Source organism: Notolabrus celidotus, chromosome 21, assembly GCF_009762535.1.
Source record: "Notolabrus celidotus isolate fNotCel1 chromosome 21, fNotCel1.pri, whole genome shotgun sequence".
NCBI classification, from domain to species: domain Eukaryota; kingdom Metazoa; phylum Chordata; class Actinopteri; order Labriformes; family Labridae; genus Notolabrus; species Notolabrus celidotus.
This window is the reverse complement of record NC_048292.1, coordinates 26,208,040-26,233,760: the sequence shown is the minus strand read 5'-3', so window position 1 is coordinate 26,233,760 and position 25,721 is coordinate 26,208,040. Positions and strand designations below refer to the sequence as shown.

Sequence of the window (25,721 nt, the reverse complement as noted above, 5' to 3'; positions counted from 1 at the left end):
TAATACCTACCTGTCAGTCTGCTTCTATGGAGTCATCTGTGATGAATGGCATTCCTCTTTGTTTTACTGCCCTCTACTGGTCTGGTGGTGTACTGCCTTTACTTTTTTTTTCTCCATACGTCACTGACCTGATTTGCACAATCTACCCGGGACTTCAGCCCGTGGTTGAAACGCAGACACCAATGTGGGCACAGGAACCTTTTAGTTCAGGGTAAAGTAGTTCTGGAGGCTAAAAGTACCCAGAACTCTTGGTCGAAATGCACCTTAACAGAACATTCATCCATAGAGCCACACTACTCATGAGTTTAAAAAGTTAGCAAAAAGACGCTTTAAAGACACAAGGCTTTAGTTACACAACCATAGTTTATTACTGTCATCACTTACACAGACGAAGGATGTGCCAGCGATACCTACTAGAAGGTGATCTTACTTGAGTAACTAGTCAGAGACAATTTTTGGAAACAGTTTTGTCATCATCCAGCTGGCAGCCAGATGCTGTGCGTTTAATTTACACTGCCACTGTCAAGAATCTGAACTCCAGAGCTGTGATACAAAAACAAAATCTGGCACAAGAAGCGGGAAATGACAGAGTGAATGATTTTCAGAGGGAAAAAAATAAACCACATCTGGATTCAACTTTCTGTCAAAAGCTGTTTGACGAGTTAAGAACTTTTTTATATATTTGGTGTAGCTCAGTAGTCCTTATGTTGTCAACAATATCTGGCTTGGAGTCCTTAATACAATGATAACTGGTTTAGTAGGTTTATGCAGGGTTTGTAATTGTATCAGGGTTTCCACTTTGGGAATCAGCTCACAGTATGAAAGGAGCAGTGATGAATGTGTTTGTGTATTTCTTTGAAAATCACCCTGAATATCTGCTACTCGGACACATAACTTCATCTTTATCTGCACCTTTGAAACTGTAGAGGAGAAATCCTTGAGTGATAAAACTAAACCATTTTGTATTGTGTATTACATCAAATTGACCTGCTCTTCTTGTGACGAAGAATCCTCTGTTCAGAATTTAAATGCTCTTAAAATTTACATATAGGTGAAGTACATTGTCTTCCACTTAATGCAGTACAATGTCCAGAATGAATCCTGCAGTCCTGTAAGGCTTATCATAGGGAGTCCTTGGAAAGAAGTTCTGAACGTTCAGTACTTTCATTAGAATGCAATCCTCTTTTCGATGTCCATGGAGTCCAAAAAGAAGCATTCAGGTTTTTCCAAAGATTAATCGTAGCCCAGAAGAAAGGAAGTCTTTATTTACAGAAAGGTCCTTTGCATTACTCTCCTCTCCCAAAGCAGAATTGTTGGTTCTCCTGTGACAGAAAGAAGTGTTAGAATGAAATCAGAGCAATCAAAGCAGCGAAAGAAACCCAAAATCAAGTCTATTTTAATGTGTTTTTAATAGATCACATAATGTCCTTTTGTTTAATTCATAATTGTCAGCGTCTCTTTATATCAGTTGTATAACACAAAGAAGAGTCGGTGGATCTGAGTACTTGACATGAGCATAGATGATTCTATGAGAGCACATGAAAAGAAAGCGTGACCTCCAGTAATAAAACACAACAAAACAGTAGACTCCCGCCTACACTGACTGACATGACACAGATGTTGGCAGAGAAACTACATGACTAGATGCATTATTCAGCATGTAGTTTACTTTTATGTTGGCTGCTTTGAGCAAACAAATTATCTTCTGAGGAATAAAAAGGTCAGAAGGTTCAAAAAGTTGCTGGTGGCCCTCAGAGGCTAAACTCTGCGGAAAAGTTGAGTGTTTGAAAAGCACGTCTGCAGTTCTGTTTTTGGAAGAGGTTTCTTTTTGAATTAGTCCATCACAGAAACCGTGCTGTTTGTATGCTCCCAGAATACAGGCCTAATTGTGGTACCTAAAGTCTCTAATACCTCTTTTCGACCAATGCGAACCGGGATGTATTTGCAGGCTCTTTTCGACCAACACAGCACCTGTTTGTTTTTCTGCCCACTCGAGCCCGTGGAAGGGCTACGTCATGACGTCAGATTGAAGTGACCGCTTTTCCCAGCAGCGCTAGCATGAACTTTCCCTCACAACAACAGCAATGGCGGACAACAGCATCTTGTCTCCTCGGCCGACCACTGCTTTGCCTTGGAATCCATTAGTCCCCGCCCCTCGCCCCTGACGTAAGTGGTTCGCGCTTCTAGACCAGCAAAGACTTGGAGCCGCTCTTGAACCAGTTTTCCCGGCCGGGAGCCGGTTCACTCACAGTGGAAACACAGAAAAGCAGTTCTCAATTGAGCGCCGGCTCCGAACCGGCCCTGAAACTGCCTCGGTTGAAATGGGGTAAAAAAAAGTAGTATGGGAGGTACAGCCTTCAGTTATCAGGTCTTTCTCCTTTGGAATCATCAACCAGTCAGGGTCCAGGGAGTGGATTACCTCCTTCGTTCTAAGTGCTATGTGTGTTTGCTCCCAGGATATAGGCCTGATTGTGGTACCTAACGTCTCTAAAAGTAGTATGGGAGGTAGAGCCTTCGGTGTCAGGCCTCTCCTTTGGAATCATCGACCATTCAGGGACCAGGGGGTAGATGCCCTCGTTCCTTGTAAGTACTATGTGTTTCTGCCCCCATAATACAGGCCTGATTGTGGTACCTAACGTCTCTAAAAGTAGTATGGGAGGTAGAGCCTTCAGTGTCAGGCCTCTCCTTTGGAATCATCGACCATTCAGGGACCAGGGGGTAGATGCCCTTGTTCCTTCTAAGTACTGCTTTGCCTTGGAATCCATTAGTCCCCGCCCCTCGCCCCTGACGTAAGTAGTTCGTGCTTCTAGACCAGCAAAGACTTGGAGCCGCTCTTGAACCAGTTTTCCCGGCCGGGAGCCGGTTCACTCACAGTGGAAACACAGAAAAGCAGTTCTCAATTGAGCGCCGGCTCCGAACCGGCCCTGAAACTGCCTCGGTTGAAATGGGGTAAAAAAAAAGTAGTATGGGAGGTACAGCCTTCAGTTATCAGGTCTTTCTCCTTTGGAATCATCAACCAGTCAGGGTCCAGGGAGTGGATTACCTCCTTCGTTCTAAGTGCTATGTGTATTTGCTCCCAGGATATAGGCCTGATTGTGATACCTAACGTCTCTAAAAGTAGTATGGGAGGTAAAGCCTTCGGTGTCAGGCCTCTCCTTTGGAATCATCGACCATTCAGGGACCAGGGGGTAGATGCCCTCGTTCCTTCTAAGTACTGCTTTGCCTTGGAATCCATTAGTCCCCGCCCCTCGCCCCTGACGTAAGTGGTTCGCGCTTCTAGACCAGCAAAGACTTGGAGACGCTCTTGAACCAGTTTTCCCGGCCGGGAGCCGGTTCACTCACAGTGGAAACACAGAAAAGCAGTTCTCAATTGAGCGCCGGCTCCGAACCGGCCCTGAAACTGCCTCGGTTGAAATGGGGTAAAAAAGTAGTATGGGAGGTACAGCCTTCAGTTATCAGGTCTTTCTCCTTTGGAATCATCCACCAGTCAGGGTCCAGGGAGTGGATTACCTCCTTCGTCCTAAGTGCTATGTGTATTTGCTCCCAGAATACAGGCCTGATTGTGTTACCTAACGTCTCTAAAAGTAGTATGGGAGGTAGAGCCTTCGGTGTCAGGCCTCTCCTTTGGAATCATCGACCATTCAGGGACCAGGGGGTAGATGCCCTTGTTCCTTCTAAGTACTATGTGTTTCTGCCCCCATAATACAGGCCTGATTGTGGTACCTAACATCTCTAAAAGTAGTATGGGAGGTAGAGCCTTCGGTGTCAGGCCTCTCCTTTGGAATCATCGACCATTCAGGGACCAGGGGGTAGATGCCCTTGTTCCTTCTAAGTACTATGTGTTTCTGCCCCCATAATACAGGCCTGATTGTGGTACCTAACATCTCTAAAAGTAGTATGGGAGGTAGAGCCTTCGGTGTCAGGCCTCTCCTTTGGAATCATCGACCATTCAGGGACCAGGGGGTAGATGCCCTCGTTCCTTCTAAGTACTATGTGTTTCTGCCCCCATAATACAGGCCTGATTGTGGTACCTAATGTCTCTAAAAGTAGTATGGGAGGTAGAGCGTTCAGTTATCAGGTCCCTCTCCTTTGGAATCCTCTACCAGTCAGGGTCTGGGTGTAGATAACTAGTTGCTTCTAAGAGTAGGCTCAAAACTTTCCTTTCTGATAAAGCTTAGGGGTAGTTCAGGATTGGACCAGCTCTTAGTTATGCTGCTATAGGCTCAGACTGCCTGGGTAACTGGTGCATTTAGACCCCCATCTCTCCCGATCTATCCTCTATCTGTCTAACTTTAAATCTGAACCCCTTTAACGTTTCTAACTAGGGATGCACTGAAAATTCCCAAAAGGGCATTATCGGCCGAAAGACTTTTATCACCGAAACAACACGGCCGAAACAGAATGTTGACACAGGCAAAATCCGCGGCCAGTACGGGCTTGTCTGGATAAGGACCAACATGTCTGCATCCGTTCTTCCTTTAACTGCAGCACTAAAGCGTCTTCTAAGCAAAGAGGTTGAGACGGACCACGGAGGGAAAACAATGAAAAGTACACTCTTAGAGTCTGTCAGCACACGTTTCACTGAGATCTATTTGGATCCTCTGCACTTCATACTTGATCCATGTTATAAAGATCATTACTTGGATGTGGGAATAAAGCAGCGTGCACGAGAAATGATCCAGGCTGCGATGGATGCAGAGAACCCGCTTGGAGACGGAGAAGCGCACAGTGCAGGAGAAGGAGAACAGAGCGCCGAAAAGAGGACTGGTCTCTCTGAACCAGATGAGGGGTATGCATGCACCCTTGCTGTCTGATATGTTCAATGAGATCCTTGATTTTAGTCAGGTTAGTACACAGTCAGAGCCAGAAATGCAATGGTAGGGGAGACCGGGGACAGTGGTAACATTTTTGACATTTCTGTTTATAACTTTGAGCTCCTTTAACCCAGTGTGTTCAAACTGCTATACAAACTAGATTCAAGTGTCTGCTAATAAATGGCCTAGAAAATGTCAGTGCAACACAAACAGAAAATGCATGGCTCAATCTCAAATCCAAGGAGTAGTGAAATGTTACAACTGTCCCCGGTCTCCCTACTATGATTGTTTTTGGAGCCAAGGAAGAAAGGTTAAAGGTTACTGCTCAGCTCCAATCTGCAATGATGAAATGTTCAAACCAAGCCAGAAACCTTGGTGTAGTCTTAGACTTAGACCTTAATTTCAGCAGCCACATTAAGACAATTACAAAGTCCACCTACTATCACCTTAAGAATATATCAAGGATTAAAGGACTTATGTCTCAGCAGGATGCAGAAAAACTCGTCCATGCATTTATCTTTAGCAGACTAGACTACTGTAACGGGGTCTTTACAGGACTCCCTAAAAAGTCCATCAGACGCCTGCAGCTCATACAGAATGCTGCTGCTCGAGTCCTAACAAGGACCAAAAAAGTAGACCACATTACTCCAGTTCTTAGATCTCTACAGTGGCTTCCTGTCTGTCAGAGAATAGACTTTAAAATCCTGCTGATGGTTTATAAAGCACTGAATGGTTTAGGCCCAAAATACATTGCTGATCTGCTACTACTTTATGAACCACCTCGACCTCTGAGGTCATCAGGTACTGGTCTGCTTTCAGTTCCTAGAGTCAGAACTAAACATGGTGAAGCAGCGTTTAGTCATTGTGCACCACATATCTGGAACACACTCCCTGAAAGCTGCAGGTCTGCTCCAACTCTCACCTCTTTTAAATCAAAGACTAAGACTTTTTTATTTACCACTGCCTTCCTATCTTAGATTATTTTAACCCACTTTAAATTAAAATTTTAATGTAATTTTTAATATATTTCTAATTTTCCTTTTCTTTTCTGTTTTATCATATTTGTCATTTTAATTGTGTTCTTTTATGCCTGTCTGAATGTCTCCAATGCTTTTAATGTATTAATGTAAAGCACATTGAGTTGCCCTCGTGTATGAAATGCGCTATACAAATAAAGCTGCCTTGCCTTGCCTTGCCTACTAATAATTGACATAATAATTTATTTCGGTGTTTTGGTCTTCGGCCTTGGTTTCCTCGGCCAAGAATTTTCATTTTGGTGCATTCCTATTACTAACCATATGTCTTCCTGGGAGTTCTTTAACTCCCTTGTCTCGTAGGTTCCTCTGGATCGTTGCTGCCATCAATTAACACAAGCCTTACCTTTATTATCACTACTAAAATGCTATTGTTAATCTTAAGGTCCATCCCCCTGTGTGCGATGAATGCTAACAGGAGTTTCTGTTTCTTTAAACGAATGTATTGATTAATTCAGAAGCCTGGAGGGGGGATAAAAACGTCTTAACTGTCTGATACTGACAGAAAATAATCATTTGAATAATAATTATTCAAATTTCAAGCCAAGCTTTCTTTGGAGAGATACATCATCGGCTGTGAGCATTGCAGTACCATCTTGTGAAGGAAGTTCAAGTTTTAAAACTCTGCCAGATTTAACATCATTCCAGCAGACAAGGCTTTTATTGGCACATCCATCCATCAGTTAGAGTGTTATCCAGTATTCAGGATAAAGGCTGCCCGAGAGTTGGGTTTTCTCTCTCCTTGTTCAATGTTGTCAGATACTCTGAAGACCTCCTCTCTCCTTGAGATTAAATTGCCTGTCATGAAGCTCTGTGTCTGACTGGCAGCTCTTCTGCTCCTCCGAAAGTACACTCTGGATAAGACTCTCCAAGAACGCAACATAACAACCTTCATAATGACATCCGCTATCGATTCTAACCGTCTGTCAGACGCCATGAAGGTTTGAGGGATCGAGGGAAGCCGTCGGCAAATTTGTAAGGCTCCATTATCGATGCTGAACTTTTGATAGGAAACAGACAGCTCTGACAGCCCGGTTAGATTAATTCTCGAATGGGTCGTTTGACACAGAGGAGGCAAACTGCAAACTGTCTTATAAATCATCTTCAATTATGCAGAGAGGCAAAACAATCCAAAAACCATCAGGCCATCACTTGGCAAGAAAAACTGCATAATCATATCAAACACAGGGTAAGGAGTTTCCATAAATTTAGTTTCTCGCAACACTTTGCTGGTCTCTCCTCAGGCTGCAATAAATTTTTCCCTTTACAGAGTCATTTACATTCTGAGCTGTCACTGTGATTAATGTGGTACTAATCTGAGAATAATTCCAAGCTGTAAAGACAAAGAGCGAAGCTGCTTCCTGTCAGAGGAGGATGTCTCCAGAGATTGATCTATACTGTGTCGTACTACTGAAAGGGGCTGGATCATTAAAAGTCCTTGAGTGAGTCTGAAACAATGCTAAAAATGAGCAGAACGCTACGTCTTCAATGCCTGCTCTGTTCTTTTAATTACTGACTGACAAGTGCTCGTTTAAGTGGTAAAGGAGTCCTTTCCCATTAGTTTATCCATCAGATACGATTTTATCACATGAATTCTGACTCTTTGTGAAGACACGAGCATCTGCTTTTTTCAATTTTGTCCTTGAAATGCATCAGGCTGTTATTATTGAGTATTCACAGTGAAATAAAACTAATACTAAAATGTTTCATTCAAGAAGCAAAGACAGCAAACCTTTTTAAGAGACTTAAACGATTGATGAACAGTAATCCTGATGTTTGGGCAGTGTGACTGGAGTAAATTCAAATTTGGTTTTGGATAAATCAGTCAGTTTTTCTTGTGCATACTGCCAAATCATGACAGAAGATATCCTAAGTTAGAGCAATGTTAGACCACACTGTCGTTTTTAACACAGACACCCAACATAAATCCAACAGTGAGCAAGCACTAGTCAACAGTGTCAAGAAACTACTGCCTTATAACAGGCAGAAACCTTGAGCAGAGCCAGACTCATTGATGGTCAGCCGTCTGTCACAATCAGCAAATTGGCAAAATTTGTTCTGCTACATCAACAAATCTTTGCTATCTTTGTTTTAGAATGCCTTCTGATAAGCAAATAGCAATGTAGAAAGTGTTTTAATGGAGGCAAAACACATCTATCCCTCTTTCAAACTCCAACACAGTTGAGGTAGATGGCTGTCTAACATGAGTCAGGTCCTGCTGGAGGTTTCTGCCTGTTAAAGGAAGTTTGTCCTTGCCACTGTAACTTGCTAAATGCTGCAAAGTGCTCTGCTCATGGTGGATTAAGATGAGATCAGACTGAGTCCTGTCTGTAAGAGGGGACTGGATCTTATCCTGTCTTAATGTTTGGCATCATACTACCTCTTTAAAGGTGACATATCACGCTTTTTTCATCAATATATATTGGTCTAAGAGGTCCTCAAAACATGTCTTTAAAGTTTATGCTCAAAAAAACACTTTGAAATCAGATTTTGGCATGCCTGAAAAACCCTCTTCTTCAGCCCTCCTCAGAACACTCTGTTTTCTCTCTGACCACGCCCCCTCAGGAAGTGGGTGTGGCCTCGGCTGTCCAGCACGTTGATCTAATGTTTACATGTTGGCTGAATATACACGGCTGCTCACAGATAGCTTACTTCAACCCTCTGAATCTGATCCAGAATCTGATCCTGACGGAGAGGCGCCTGTAGCAGGACCTTTCTGAAGGATTGGTCACAGATTTAGTGTTTCTTGTTGTTTTATTTGTCAGTATGTAGACGTGTGTCTTGGTACACAGCTACCAACATGTAGCTATGTGGCTATGCTAACTAGCGCTAGCACTTTTCCATGAAAAATAAAAATCATCCACTAGATCTTCAAATCTGCAGACGCGGGGAGTAAAACCGACCTCTGCCAGAAAGGCAGCAGGACCTTTCTGAAGGATTGGTCACAGATTTAGTGTTTCTTGTTGTTTTATTTGTAAGTATGTCGACATATGTCTTGGTACACAGCTACAGCTACAGCTAAAGCTACCAACATGTAGCTATGTGGCTATGCTAACTAGCGCTAGCACTTTTCCATGACAAATAAAAATCCTCCACTAGATCTTCAAATCTGCAGACGTGTGGAGTAAAACTGACCTTTGTGTTTAATAAGACAGCCTTCAACTAGAATGTTTCCCTCCTAAGCTCCTTGTTAGCACACATTTGTGCAGGGAATGAAAAACGGAGGAGGAGTTGAGTTGTATTTTATACAGTCTATGGGCTGAACAAGCTCTGAGCTCTGACTTCTGTTACAGACCGGATATTGTTGTGACGTAACAAAAACACTGAAGTCTGAAACGGCTCGTTTCACACACATTTACAGAAAGGTGGAGAAATCAGAACAGGGGCAGAATGGATTTTTTTCCATTCTTGGGTGGTTTGTAGACATGCCAGGGAAACATTTTCAGGTAGAGAACCATTAAAAAGTCGATTTTGCATGATATGTCACCTTTAAAACAACATCTCACTTTTCTACTGTCCATCTCTTTGGTTGTAGCTACAAGTTTTGAATGTAATTTGGCGTCTACAGTCTCAGCTGGAAAGAGCTATCGACATGATGACAGCTAAGAAAAGGATTTCCATTTAACTGGAGTCTAATTTAGAGTGAAAGTCCAGGGGATCATTGTCGCGGTCATCTTCATCATTGCTTTTGTGCATACGCCAACTGTGCATGCAGCCTTTTAGAGTCGCTCCTTTTGTCTGAATTTTCTTCTCTTTCTTCATCAAACTGATGACTCATCGGCTCGGGCCGCTGGATGTTCCTGCAGAACTCTGGAGATTTGGGATGTATAGAGGCAGAGGAGGCATAGAGCTATGAGGAGGAGAGCTGGTATAAGAAGACGGAGGTTTATGGAGAGGAGAAAGAAGCCGTGTCTCTCCTCTCTCATCATGGGCAACATGAGATCTCTGGATAATAAGCTGGACTCGCTAACAGGACTCCCCAGGAGTCAGACGGAGTTTCAGGAATGTAGCATGGTGTGCTTCACGGACACGTGGCTGCATCAGGATATTCCCGACCACAACGTCTCCATTGACGGCTTCCAGACTGTCCGGGCAGACCGGGATAGCACCGAGAGCGCTGTGGGCCTCCAACCATATTATCTGCACAGGGAGATCTCACATGTCATACTGGTAGCTGTTTACATCCCCCCTCTGCCAACCCGACTACAGCGTCCAACGTTCTCAATGCTGCCATAGCCAGACTCCAGACAGACCACCAGAGTGCCCTCTTCCTGATCTCCAGACAGACCGCCAGAGTGCCCTCTTCCTGATCTCCAGACAGACCACCAGAGTGCCCTCTTCCTATTCTCCAGACAGACCATAAGAGTGCCCTCTTCCTGATCTCCAGACAGACCACCAGGGTGCCCTCTTCCTGATCTCCAGACAGACCACCAGAGTGCCCTCTTCCTGATCTCCAGACAGACCACCAGTGTGCCCTCTTCCGGATCTCCAGACAGACCACCAGAGTGCCCTCTTCCTGATCTCCAGACAGACCACCAGAGTGGCCTCTTCCTATTCTCCAGACAGACCATAAGAGTGCCCTCTTCCTGATCTCCAGACAGACCACCAGAGTGCCCTCTTCCTATTCTCCAGACAGACCATAAGAGTGCCCTCTTCCTGATCTCCAGACAGACCACCAGGGTGCCCTCTTCCTGATCTCCAGACAGACCACCAGAGTGCCCTCTTCCTGATCTCCAGACAGACCACCAGTGTGCCCTCTTCCGGATCTCCAGACAGACCACCAGAGTGCCCTCTTCCTGATCTCCAGACAGACCACCAGAGTGGCCTCTTCCTGATCTCCAGACAGACCACCAGAGTGGCCTCTTCCTGATCTCCAGACAGACCACCAGAGTGCCCTCTTCCTGATCTCCAGACAGACCACCAGAGTGCCCTCTTCCTGATCTCCAGACAGACCACCAGAGTGGCCTCTTCCTGATCTCCAGACAGACCACCAGAGTGCCCTCTTCCTGATCTCCAGACAGACCACCAGAGTGCCCTCTTCCTGATCTCCAGACAGACCACCAGAGTGCCCTCTTCCTGATCTCCAGACAGACCACCAGAGTGCCCTCTTCCTGATCTCCAGACAGACCACAAGAGTGCCCTCTTCCTGATCTCCAGACAGACCACCAGAGTGCCCTCTCCCTAATCTCCAGACAGACCACCAGAGTACCCTCTTCCTGATCTACAGACAGACCACAAGAGTGCCCTCTTCCTGATCTCCCAGGAATTCAACCATCTATTCATTTTCTACAGAGCTTATTCTGTCTTCTGTACATACTTCTATTATCATTACTTTCATTGTATTTGTATTTATATCTTATTAATTACTTTCTTCTATTAACATTATTTGATATTCTTACTTATTGTGGATAGGAGCAACTGTAATGACTGAATTTCTCCAGGATAAATAAAGTATTTCTGATTCTGATTCTGAAATCCAGGTACATCTGGAATGCCTGGACAGCAAACCTGAAAAACTTAACTGTGGGTTTTAAAAGAGGACATAAAACAGAGCTTATTTACTTCACTACTTTGCAGCTCAGGTAAGACCTCTCATACGCTGCTAAAAAACCTGCTCTTGGACCGAGCAACCCCAGTAAAATGTTTTGTTTTTAAGATTCTTAAAGACTCAAAAATTGGGCAATTTAAAGAAAATATCAAAACTGTGTGATGATGTACTTGGAAACATGTTTTTTTCCCATGAGGTGACGGATTATAGTTTGAATCTATGCAAAAGTAAAGATATTAAAACTCAATGTGCTCTGATAATGTTTTCATCAACAAAGTCTCATGTCATCACAACCATGAAAGAATGGTTCTGTTATCATGTGATTCTACAAATCAGACAGGAGTGCTGAGTGTGCACCTGAAACTAAGACACTGCAGACTCTCTTGTCTGCCTTGATTAAACTGCAAGATCTCAAGCCCAGGACAAACAGGGATTGACAAATTTAAAATTAAAAGAAATAAAACTATCTCTGTCAACAGAAGTGATTGCTCTGTGTACCAAAAGTCCACACGACACAAATTAACCTGTTACCTTTGTCTGCTATTTTGGGACTGCAATGTACAAATTTTGTCTTGGAATCTCAAAATAACATCAGACGCTCAGAGCTTTGCTCATAACTGTATTCCCTTTTTGACGTGGGTTCTTTCTGTTGCCTCATTTACTTTGAATTCTCGAGGTGTTATCAGTCTGTGAACCTGCATTTATGATACAGATTGATACGGGTCAGTACCGCTCAAAGTTCCAGGTTTATGCTTTGCTGTTTTCCCAGGAGAGCTGCTGAGGTGAAGAAGAAAGCCTGACCCCCTACTGCTTCAAGCAGCATGCAGAAACATCTGAAACGTACAAACTTGTTTCTCTAGCTCTAGTTCAAAGGTGTACCAAATAAATCTGCTGGGTAATGCTGCTGCTTTGAACAGGTTGTTGTTGTCTTTTGGATCGCACGCGTCTTCCCACTCCCTTCTCCGACTCGCACTACTGGGAGATGTGGTTAACAATATCATTAGCCATGTCTGTCTTTCTAAAAATAAGAAGTGACACTTAACTGTAAATAATTCATATGTATTGTCTTTGTATGCTGAAGTAATGAGACAAATTAATGATCCCTGTTGGGAATTACAGTTACTGCTACACATTTTAAGGTGACATATCACGCTTTTTTCATCAATATATATTGGTCTAAGAGGTCCCCAAAACATGTCTTTAAAGTTTATGCTCAAAAAAACACTTTGAAATCAGATTTTGGCATGCCTGAAAAACCCTCTTCTTCAGTCCTCCTCAGAACACTCTGTTTTCTCTCTGACCACGCCCCCTCAGGAAGTGGATGTGCCTCGGCTGTCCAGCACGTTGATCTAATGTTTACATGTTGGCTGAATATACACGGCTGCTCAGAGATCACGTTACTTCAACCCTCTGAATCTGATCCAGAATCTGATCCTTACATAGAGGCGCCTGTAGCAGGACCTTTCTGAAGGATTGGTCACAGATTTAGTGTTTCTTGTTGTTTTATTTATCAGTATGTAGACGTGTGTCTTGGTACACAGCTACGAACATGTAGCTATGTGGCTATGCTAACTAGCGTTAGCACTTATCCATGATAGATAAAAATCATCCACTAGATCTTCAAATCTGCAGACGTGGGGAGTAAAACCGACCTCTACCAGAAAGGCAGCAGGACCTTTTCTGAAGGATTGGTCACAGATTTAGTGTTTCTTGTTGTTTTATTTGTCAGTATGTAGACGTGTGTCTTGGTACACAGCTACAGCTACAACTTGTAGCTATGTAGCTATGCTAACTAGCGCTAGCACTTATCCATGGTAAATAAAAATCATCCACTAGATCTTCAAATCTGCAGACGTGGGGAGTAAAACCGACCTTTGTGTTTATTAAGACAGCCTACAACTAGCATGCCTCCCTCCTAAGCTCCTTGTTAGCACACATTTGTGCAGGTAATGAAAAACGGAGGAGGGATTCAGTATTATTTTATACAGTCTATGGGCTGAACAAGCTCCGAGCTCTGACTCCGTGACAGACCGGATATTGTTGTTACGTAACAAAACCACGGAAGTCTGAAACGGCTCGTTTCAGACACATTTACAGAAAGGTGGAGAAATCAAAACAGGGGCAGAATGGATTTTTTTCATTCTCGGGGGGTTTGTAGACATGCCAGGGACACATATTTCAGGTAGAGAACCATTACAAAGTCCATTTTGCATGATATGTCACCTTTAAAGTTACTGAAAAACAAACAAGAGAATCAGATGTATTACCTGTACTCCACAGTGAAGCATCTGTCGTTACCAAAGCTGGTCTCTGTCAGCAGAAATCTTTCCAGTCACACATGTTAAGAAGACAAACAAAGAAAAGAGAAGTTTAACTTTTAGGTCTGAAAACTACCGCAATCTATTTCCAGACATCACCAGATATTGGTCTCCAAACCCCTCAACCGTTAAAAGAAAAAATCATCATATGTATCTCATTTTGAGGTCCCGACAAGTCCCTGAATCAATAGCCCCAGGCTCCAGGCTTTCGGCTCCAGGCAGGTGTTTGCGGGCAGTTTAAATAATTAAGTACATGGAGAGAGACAGAACCGAAGTCAACGGGTCGTCATATAACAGTGAAGGATACAGGCGTCGTGTTACAATGTTAAAAGCAGGTAATTGGAGTGAGTAATTGGCCAGTTTGGGTGCTCAGAGTGGCCTGGAAGTGCTAAGGAGACATGGCAGCCCATTGATTACAGGCCCCCAGGGATCCAGGCAAAGACTGCAAACATTAGCTGTTTTTAGGTGAGGGCAGGGGCAGGAGAATGTAACGGAAGCCGCAGCCTGTTAACCTTGAGAGTTGAAATATGCTGGGTCAGATTTAAGAGCTCAGAATATGGACCTGCCCTGAAAGTGACAATAGTTTTGTTTCTTAAACTTACCTTTGTAGTTTTGATCTTGTTCCCTGTAGCACAGCTCCAGCCTTTCAGGTCGGGAAGGACTTTGCATTCCTCCCCGTCAAGGCACGGGTGCATCTGACACCACCACTTCTGCTCCACGATTGAAGCTGTGAAGAGATGTGGAGGTCAAGGATCATTTAGAGACAATCACTGTACCCTTGGTCATATTGCCTATTGACCTTTGTCCTGGTATCCAGTGCATCAATTGGAGTGTTTGTTCACACTGTATCCACCAACTAGCTAAACTACAGTATCTGCTCTACAAATTGATTTAGCTGCCTGATTTAGCATGACCTGTTGCACTAATTAGCATCAAATTGGACAAGAATAAACACAAAAAAACAAAATAACTGCTTGGCCACATTAAAAACACGCAGGTCTATACGCTGACATTTACAAAGGGTAAGCTAATGAAGCGTAGTTAGCAGGATCTCCCATATTGCTCAGTAGTGTAACACCTCTGCTAGCAACGTTAGCTAATATAGTCAGTTATTGGAATGAGAAAATACCAGAATTATGAAGTAAATTATTAATAATAATAACTTTATTTGTATAGCACTTTTCAATACAAGTAACAAAGTGTTTCACAAAAATAATAAAAGCACAATAAAAGCAGAGAAGCAATAAAAGCAAACTGACAGTAAAAGCAGAGAGGTAAAATGTTAAAGATTAAAATAAATTCACAAAATAAAAGCTTCATTATAAAAGTGTGTCTTGAGTAGTGAAAAAAATGAGGGACTGACTCTGCAGGTCTGATTTCCTCTGGCAGGCTGTTCCACGGTCGGGAGGCTTTGACAGCAAAGGCCCTGTCCCCTTTAGTTTTTAGTCTACACCGTGGAACAGCAAGCAGAGCACTGCCAGAGGATCTCCGACTGCGTCCTGGTTTATGGGGGTAATAAGAGCTCAGAGATATATTGAGAGGCGAGTCCATGCTGTGCTTTAAATGTGATTAAAAGTATCTTACAATGTATCCTAAAAACAACAGGGAGCCAGTGTAGGAATGCTAAAAATTGGGGAGATGTGGGACATGTTTTTTGTTCTGGTTAAAAGCTGAGCTGCTGCATTTTGCACCGTCTGAAGTCGGTGGATTGATTTTGGTTGAGTCAGGAGTGTAGTGAGATGCAGTAGCCAAGGAAGGAGGAAATGAAAGCGTGAATGAGTTTTTCTATGTTTTTGGATGAAATAATGGACTTTACCTTTAAAATGTTTCTGAGCTGATAAAAACAGGACTGGACAACTTTCTTGATCTGTGGCTTGAAACATAAGTCCTGGTCTAAAATGACTCAAAGAATCCTTGCTAATGTTATGAAGGGGATTGCTAAATGATCGAGGTTGGGCGTGATGAGGGTTCGTTTTGCTGCTGGGCCAATTAGAATGATTTCTGATCATTCACAGTCCAATTAAAAATTAGATGAGCAGCGACAACGAAAAATATAAACTAACTTACGTTAGCTTTGTTTTTGTCAATGTTGCTAGCCTGCAAGTTTTACTTTGATGCTTTCCCAAAAGACAAAGACTGTGCCAAATTAAAATACCTATCGTTCAAATGAGAATCTGTGTGAACTTTTTTATTCAAGCATATAATTTCTGATTCACCAGTAAGCTAGCTACAAAACATGCAAACCAGCACCATTTGAAAAAGTTAGCTAACGTAGGTCTATCAGAGGCTGTCAGTTATCCTACTTGTTGCTATTTGTACAGTTGATAGCAGGACTAATAAGGGTTTAAATGCATTATAATAATCCCCAAGGTGTTTTTGAACAGAAATTACTATGGTGTACAAACTTTTTAATTTTAACGTTGGGTTAGCTTTAGCTTTTTGTCAATGTCTTCTCTTCTCCACTTGCTTTTCCCCCTTTTTCAAGTTTTGCTGCTGGGCCAATTAGAATGATTTCTGATCATTCACAGTCCTATTGAAAATTAAATGAGCAGTGACACAACGAAAAACTGAAACTAACTTACGTTAGCTTTGTTTTTGTCAATGTTGCTAGCCTGCAAGTTTTACTTTGATGCTTTCCCAAAAGACAAAGACTTTGCCAAACTAAAATACCTAACGCTCAACCTAGAATCTGTATGAACTTTTTTATTCAAGCATATCATTTCTAAATTCACCAGTAAGCTAGCTACAAAACATGCAAACCAGCACCATTTGAAAAAGTTAGCTAACGTAGGTCGATCAGAGGCTGTCAGTTATCCTACTTGTTGCTATTTGTATAATTGATAGCAGGATTAATAAGGGTTTAAATGCATTATAATAATCCCCTAGGTGTTTTTGAACAGAAATTACTATGGTGTCCAAATTTATTTTTTTTAACGTTGGTTTAGCTTTAGCTTTTTGTCAATGTCTTCTCTTCTCCACTTGCTTTTCCCCCTTTTTCAAGTTTTGCTGCTGGGCCAATTAGAATGATTTCTGATCATTCACAGTCCTATTGAAAATTAAATGAGCAGCGACAACGAAAAACTGAAACTAACTTACGTTAGCTTTGTTTTTGTCAATGTTGCTAGCCTGCAAGTTTTAATTTGATGCTTTCCCAAAAGACAAAGACTGTAAATGCATTATAATAATCCCCTAGGTGTTTTTGAACAGAAATTACTATGGTGTCCAAATTTTTTAATTTTAACGTTGGGTTAGCTTTAGCTTTCTAAAACACAAAAACTAAAACCAAATGAAAATTAAAAGACAATAAAATTAGCAGCACCGTTTCATCTTCACCTCATTATCACTTTGGACTTCTATTATTTCAAGACAGCAGTTTTTCCACAACCTTCAGACTCTGACATGAGTTGTCTCCTACTATAACAATCAAATCATTACACTGTAGCTGTCTCCCATCAGGTCGTTAAACAGTTTGACAGCTGTCTCAGGAATCTGATGTAAGATTTATTTTTGAATAGCAACACTCACAACATCTATTTTGAGTGTTCAAACACACACAATGTTGGGAGCCTTGTCATAAACATCCACATCCTCAAAGAAGGAACTAGAAAATGTGTGACTCAAGTTATTCAGGGGGAAAACCTTCAGCTGCTGTGTTAGCGTCACCTAAATTGCCTCCATAAAAGAGAACTATAAGCTTCAGTTACTCTTTTGTACACGATATTATTCAAATTTGGCCGATTACAGAGGTCATTATCTACGTTTCACCAGCATTAGCGGCCCTCTTAATGAAGAGGACGGTTATTATGATCTGCACATAACACCAGATCGTCACTGTGGTAAATTGCACAGAATGAATACTTTATGACATAAGGGAATTCACTTATATCACTAAGCTTTGGTTATAGCAGCAGTGTGGTGTAAAATAGGCATCACGTCAAGTGCAAGCAGATGGTGGTTGTGTAACAGCAGCTATTAAAAAGCCACAAAGGTTTCTCATGAAATGAAATGGGAATATTGATAACCAAGCATGCATAAAGTGCATGGGATCAATTTCACTGAACAGTAAATGATGCTTTAAAACCCAAAGGCTGCTCCGACCGAAAAAAACCGTCAGGGAGCAAACCATTAAAATATATCTGCTTCTGTTTTATCTCTGGAGCTGTAAAAACATCTACAAGTTTTTGTTTTGACCTTGATCTCTACTTCAACACACATTGATATAAAAACTGAAATTCAAAGCATATATAACCACTTCAAAAAACGTATTTAAAAAGCAGCTGATTTTGAAGAGCGCACACTGAAGGTTGGAATGTGAGCGTTTAAGCTGAGTGTCTTTGGAGTGGAGCCAAACATTTCTGGCATGAATAGTCGTGTGTAGCTCAGACACTGCAGCAGTTTGTACGTTTTAATTCTGCTTTAGTTGCAAGTCCAAACTTGGTGGTCATGTCCAGCTGTCAAGACGTGAGCTAGAAAGGGTCTACAGAAAATTGCATTAATTTGAATCATTCAATAATAACAGCTCTGACATTATGTGTAGTCACTAGAACTGTACATTTGGGGTGGATGGAAAGGGTCAGCTTTGACCTGGTCACATGACAGATTTATGGCAAGCAGTGACTCAGGACAGGAACATTGTCCAAACCAAGAAGTACAGTAGTCTTTTATGAAACATCTTAAAATTAACAGTCATTTTTTCACTTCAGATTTTACGCCAACTACACAAATACGATACAGTGTGTCATTTATGTGGGGGTTTTGAAGGAGCTTGTAGATCGATTATTTACTTAGAATAGTGCCAGGAAAGCTGTTGAGCCCCTGGCAGGGGTGTCGCCAGGAATTCTGGGCCCCCTGAAAAGATATCTCAGTGGGCCCCATCACCACAGCCAACCCTACAGAATATAACATTGCTGCTATAATACTGGTTTATTTGCATTAAACAACAATACATGCTTAAAACTATCCTGGTTAACTGACTCAAATCTAAGCTACATATCATTTTTTTTATTTTTTTTTACAATTCCTCTAAATGTAACTGCACAATATTGACCTTCAGACTGTCCACCTCTTTAAACAAGATTATTTGAAGCCAGGTGACTTGTTGAATAACAACAAGGGGGCATTATTTGGTATAATCTAACCTCATGAGGTAAAATAAAGCTTTTAGCATACCTAACCTTTGATGCTGAATAATTTATGAATATAATAAACTTTTATATAAAGTGCAAATATACTCCAAGGAAGACTCCTGTTGGCTGACTGCCTTGAATCTAAATTGCAAGTATTAGCTAAAGCATTCTTAAACTGTAGTTGTGCCCATCTTTCTTTTGAAAGAAAGCTGTTAAATGCTGTTTTCCCTCAGCTTGCTTGCTTTCGTTTGCCTTTTTCTCTTTTCTTTTTTGAAACCCAGACTTGGCTTTTTGGGGGGGGGGGGAACATGGTGCTGCACCATCACTGTCTCTTCTCTTGACTGACTGCTGACAGATCAATCCAGTCGACAGGAACGGGAAGGACCAAACCATTCTGTGCAATCAGAAGGGGGGGTGGGGGCTTTGAGAGAGACTCCCCTTTTTTCCAGAAAGTTATAACAAAACAAAAGAAAAGCGTAGTAGAAAACACATTTTATTTCAGGCCCATTAAGGCCCCCCCTCCCCACTTGGGCCCTTTGTAGCCAGTTCCACTTTTCCCCCACTACGACACCCCCTGGCCCCAGGCAATACCATCCTTTTTAAATTGGATAAAATACAAATTATTTTTTATGCAGATTTACCAATTATGGTAGTGATATCAATACATCTTAAGCAGAAATGAGATATTAGAAATTAACACCATAATAAAAATAAAAATGTGAGCACTTAAAAGGAAATTACACAACACAACTAGGACATCAATAAATATCTCAAGAAAATGATTTCAAATCAATGTATTTGCAAATAAGTTTTAAAAATTCCCAATATGAAGAAGAAATAACTTTCTTCAATAGAAATTAAACAAATTATGATTTCATAAATAATCATTGCATTGAAATACCAACACAATAAACATGCCCATTTGCACCTCAATGAGTTTAAGTTGAGGTTGTTATTACAAAAGGTTAGCTCTATTTGAATGTTCATAATGTAGTTGTATTTTGTTTTACTCTGATTAACCTCCTGTTATAACAGAATACAAAGTGAGATTGTGAAGGTAATACCAAGAAAAAACACTGCCTTGTCCTCAGCAGAGGTCATAACCAGAGCAGAGGTGTTTGAATACTTCTCTTCTGTAATTATAAAAACTGACAAATAAATCTGGTTAGTAAAAGTCTGGCATTGAAAGTATGAACTCAGTAAAAATGATAAACAGCTGTCTAATGACAGCTGGGATATGATCTAGTCCCCCCGTGACCCTGAACAGGATAAGTGGTAGAGATAATGATGGATGGATGATGAGAGAACTGAGGAGGAAGTGTTGAGTGTGTCTGTGTTCACAGTTGTTGCACCCATTTTTGTTTAGTTTAAATTCTGATTGGGTTCCACAGTCATGTGACACAGGTGAGAAAAATAGAGCAGATAGAAGCAGAAGCATAGTTGTGTGACAGTACTCATTCAGGACTTTTGAAAATGAATCGATACCAAATAAATGTTTTGCAGTATCAAAGTATCAGAACCACAGTATCCATAATCTTTGTGCTAGGCTAAGCTAAGATAGCCTGCAGCCTTAAGAGGTCTTCATAATTATCAAACAGAAAAAAAAGAGTGGTTGCTTATTAATCTTGTTATCCAACTCCTGGTGTAACATGTAGCTCCTGAGCCCGGCTATTCAATTGGCCCGCAGGCAACCTCTTAGTCGCCCCAACCTGACCTGCATACATGAATCCAAGGTATGAAAAACTAATCCAGCAGTCCAAACAGCGTGCTCAAAAGTAGCTTGTGAGTGAGCCAACCAAACTTCATTCCTATCTTTGTTCATAGTTGCACATGTGCAGTACTGATCAGAACGGAGGTTCAAAGAAGTTGTCGTATTGAAAACATTCAGACCATGCGTAGACTACGCAGCGTAGTCAGGGGCGCCGCCAGGGAAAAATATCACACTGGGCCCCATCACCAAAGGCCACAAGAACCCAGTGCAACTGCTGTAACCACATCTCCAGGATCCAATTGACCCAGTCAAAGCTTTACATAACTCTACCTTTTCAGCTGTCTTGCCTCTTGGAGTCAAATATTTACTGTTACAGGTTGATTTGAACCACTCAAAGACTATACCAACCTTTCCTGGAGAAAAACTGGGTGACATACTGTCGCACTTTCTTCTCTCTCTCCTCTCTCTCCTTTCTTTCCCTCCTTTTCTGGGACCCAGACTTTGTCTTTCCAGACATTTTAGCTGCCTTTAGCGCACTCTGTGCACTGTGCAACTTCTGTCTGACTGACATTTGACATTTTATGAAGACAACAGGATCATTTTTTTTAATAACCTTATGCTGAATAAAATGTTAATTATGATTATTTTATTTTATTTTTATTTTGTATTATTATGTTCCGGCCCCCTGTCAGTCATGGGCCCTTAGAATCATCCTAACTTTTCCCCCCTATATGGCGCCACTGTGTGTAGTAGCCTTGCTTTCAAAAATGTTGTTGTCCACACTTTGTTTACTGCCAACTCCAAATGCAGAACCAACTTATCTCATTTGCAACAAGAGTGTTGCAGTAATTTAAAAATGTTTTGGGACAACACTTTGAAAAAACATCCGACTCTCCGGGACCAGCTTTCCCAAGAGATCCTTGGAGCAGGCGACCAAACGACCAAAGAGTTGATCTGCAGCTTATGAATTGAGTCAACCACAGTCTAACAGAGAGCCAGAGCAGTTTTCCAACATATGTCATGGATCTTGGAAAAGAAGAAGTCGCAATTCATACATTTCAAAGTAGTGAGAGAATGTGTGCTGGTTGTTGTGGGTGAAATGATAGATGATGCCAAAATTAAATGAAAATTCATCAGGTTAAAGGTGACATATCATGCAAGATCGACTTTATGATGGTTCTCTACCTGAAATATGTGTCCCTGGCATGTCTACAAACCCCCTGAAAATAAAAAAAATCCATTCTACCCCTGTTCTGATTTCTCCACCTTTCTGTAAATGTGTGCTGAAACCAGCCGTTACAGTTTTCAGTGTTTTTCATACGTCACAACAATATCCGGTCTGTCACTGAAGTCAGAGCTCGGAGCTTGTTCAGCCCATAGACTGTATAAAATACAACTCAACCCCTCCTCCGTTTTTCATTCCCTGCACACGTGTGCTAACAAGGAGCTTAGGAGGGAGGCATGCTAGTTGTAGGCTGTCTTAATAAACACAAAGGTCGGTTTTACTCCCCACGTCTGCAGATTTGAAGATCTAGTGGATGATTTTTAGTTTTCATGGAAAAGTGATAGCGCTAGTTAGCATAGCTACATAGCTACATGTTTGTAGCTGTAGCTGTAGTTGTGTACCAAGACCCACGTCGACATACTGACAAATAAAACAACAAGAAACACTAAATCTGTGACCAATCATTCAGAAAGGTCCTGCTGCCTTTTTGGCAGAGGTCGGTTTTACTCCCCGAGTCTGCAGATTTGAAGATCTAGTGGATGATTTGTATTTTTCATGGAAAAGTGCTAGCGCTAGTTAGCATAGCCACATAGCTACATGTTTGTAGCTGTGTACCAAGACACACGTCGACATACTGACAAATAAAACAACAAGAAACACTAAATCTGTGACCAATGGTTCAGAAAGGTCCTGCTGCAGGCGCCTCTCCATCAGGATCAGATTCTGGATCAGATTCAGAGGGTTGAAGTAGCGCGGTCTGTAAGCAGCCGTGTATATTCAGCCAACATGTAAACATTAGATCAACGTGCTGGAGAGCCAAGGCCACACCCACTTCCTGAGGGAGCGTGGTCAGAGGGAAAACAGAGTGTTCTGAACAGGACTGAAGAAGAGGGATTTTCAGGCATGCCAAAATCTGATTTCAAAATGTTTTTTTGAGCATAAACTTTAAAGACATGTTTTGGGGACCTCTTAGACCAATATATTTTAATGAAAAAAGTGTGATATGTCACCTTTAAAACTCTGTCTACAGATTAACTGATTGAGGCTCAGGTCATTTCAATAGCAATCAATGGATGCACAGTCAAAACTGATTTGGCCCAACTGTGCATATATGTCTGATTTTCTACCAGATATGTGACAAAAAAGTATTTATTTCAAATGTGAACTAATAATAACTGTTTCTAATCTACTACATCTATTTGCATTTATTTCAAACTTGTGCTTGGCAGAAGCAGAACATTTTTTTAAATGCTGCTGAAAATGTCCGGCCAGCTAAATCATCCTGGTCCTCATATCTGTCCTAGTTGAAAGAGTCATCAAACAAAGTCTCCATATTTTCAGTTGCTGCAACTCAGAATGTGAATCTAAGTTTTTTAATGTGTGGGTGTTGAGCTTGTACTTCCACTAACTTTTTTCAAATGTTGGGCTGTAAACATATTTGATAATGGAGAGGTCAGAGTTCAGTTCACTGTTCTAAAAAACTATTCAAAAACATTATTCTATAAAATGCATCCTTTGTTGCATAAAATATAAACTCAGTTATAACTTGTGGAAGTTTTTGCATTGATGAGTCATTTGAGTTTACATGAGGAAAACATTACATCATGATTGTGACACTTTAAAAAGTTAATTTCCTAAAGTTTGGTGGGTTTTTTTATCCCTAAATTTTAAATTAAATCTGCTCACATTTTTTCCTCAGATGTCTTCAGGTTCATTTATCTTCATATAAAGAGGCTCTTGTCTCACACAGAGCGGAGCTAAAGGTAATCCCTTGATTGTAGAAGAAAGAATAATTAAAAGGTTAAGTGCTGATCATTTTTTACTGAGATCACCCGTGGAGCTTTAAACTGAGGCCGGCGGCTCACAGCTTTAATTTGCAGAAAATGTCAATAGTGAAATGTCAAGGAATAGGTCAAACACGATTGGGTCCAGAGTTTAGCCAGAAACGTCCACTGTTCAGACTGAAGTGAGGCAGACACTCGAGCTGAGTCGGGGGTCAGACGCATTAGCATGCTAAAGACTCTATAGGTCATTGACTGTACAGTGTACCGAGAACAGCTTCACATTCATTAAGAGGTGATTAAAAAGCCTTCAGGAAACTCTTTGTAGGCGACTCAACTCGGCACCCTTGATTCCCTGGATGTGAAGAAGACACATTTAAAAAGGGTTATGTCAGTCTATATGTCAGGAGTAAGACACAATATAAATGAAGTGATTGTCCTGTGGATGAAAACACTCATATCACTGCTAGATCATTTCTAAAACCACTGTAGATCTACCTTCATTAAAATGAATATGTCTACTTTTAGAACCCAAAGATCACCTCATGTTACAACTATAACTGAAACCACATTCTGCTGACAACTTGTGTGTTTTTCTTTTTTGCCATGGCATAATTTAAACTACAAACTTCCTGCAGTCGTCTTCAGAAGAGTCACGTGGTGTTGCAACGTTGTCTGACAGCTGATTCAAAGCTCTATATAAAGTTTTTGACCCCACACTGATGAACAGCTCTTCACTTGGTAGAGATGATGTTGCTAGAGATGCTGGCTTATGAGAGATGATGTTAATGAAATTGGAAATGATGATGATATAGAGATTTCATGATGATGATTACATTGTTGCTGATGCTTTGGTGGTGATGATATTAATAAATAAATAAAAACCTGCTTCTAAACACTGTGCATATCCTATCTGAATGACAGCTCTTGTGTCAGATTGGACATGAAGTAGTTTGTGGCACTTACTCATGTTGTTTCCTCCTGTCCGTATCAAGGATTAAAGGACTTATGTCTCAGCAAGATGCAGAAAAACTCCTCCATGCATTTATCTTTAGCAGACTAGACTACTGTAACAGGGTCTTTACAGGACTCCCTAAAAAGTCCATCAGACGGCTGCAGCTCATACAGAGTGCTGCTGCTCGAGTCCTAACAAGGACCAAAAAAAAAGACCACATCACTCCAGTTCTTAGATCTCTACACTGGCTTCCTGTCTGTCAGAGAATAGACTTTAAAATCCTGCTGATGGTTTATAAAGCACTGAATGGTTTAGGCCCAAAATACATTGCTGATCTGCTACTACTTTATGAACCACCTCGACCTCTGAGGTCATAAGGTACTGGTCTGCTTTCAGTCCCAAGAGTCAGAATGAAACATGGTGAAGCAGCGTTTAGTCCTTATGCACCACATATCTGGAACACACTCCCTGAAAGCTGTAGGTCTGCTCCAACTCTCACCTCTTTTAAATCAAAGATTAAGACTTTTTTATTTACCACTGCCTCCCTATCTTAGCTTATTTTAACTCACTTTAAATGCACATTTTAATGTAATTTTTAATATATTACTAATTTTCCTTTTCTTTTCTGTTTTATCATATTTGTCATTTTAATTATGTTCTTTTATTCCTGTCTGAATGTTTCCAATGCTTTTAATGTTTTAATGTAAAGCACATTGAGTTGCCCTTGTGTATGAAATGGGCTATACAAATAAAGCTGCCTTGCCTTGCCTTGTGTTGTGCTTACTCTCAGGTGTATATACATATATGAATATATATCTATATGTATGTATATTAGGGGTGAGCCCGACTAAGGATTTGCTTAGTCGAATCTGATTCATCAGATTTTGCCCGTAGTGGATGAATAGTGGAATGTTTGTTGTTTTTCCTTATTGACCCAAAGTCTGCATGATGGTGACCACATGACAATATTACACATAACCCTTTACAATTAAGAGACTCGTAGCTTAAAGTAAAAGGGACAACAGAATATTATAAGTATAAAACTTAAATTTTTTAAATCTATATTGCAAAAACAACGAGGTGATGAAGGAGAGAAAACTCAAATAAGGCCATCATCTCTTAAACATGGAAAAACCTCCACTATAGAATAAGGAATCAGGAGATATTTAAACAGTGTTCACACAGCGGAGAGCAGCACTGCAGAGGGTA

At 41.3% G+C, this 25,721-nt stretch overlaps 1 protein-coding gene across 4 annotated transcripts in view; it reads right to left on the bottom strand.

Moving 5' to 3' along the window:
* Positions 1 to 350: 350 nt before the first annotated feature.
* Positions 351 to 25,721, bottom strand: part of LOC117804716 (chemokine-like protein TAFA-2) — a 154,079-nt gene continuing 128,708 nt past the window's right edge. For 2 of the 4 annotated variants that reach the window (XM_034673043.1, XM_034673044.1), the window contains exons 4-6: positions 14,317 to 14,441; positions 13,664 to 13,720; positions 351 to 1,322 (exon numbers count right to left, since the gene is read on the bottom strand). In XM_034673043.1, coding sequence (XP_034528934.1) covers positions 13,691 to 13,720; positions 14,317 to 14,441 — 155 coding nt within the window. In that variant the 3' untranslated portion in view covers positions 351 to 1,322; positions 13,664 to 13,690. Of the gene's footprint in view, positions 1,323 to 13,663; positions 14,442 to 25,721 lie in introns of all 4 variants that reach the window. The other 2 variants (XR_004629235.1, XR_004629234.1) reach the window with 2 other exon arrangements.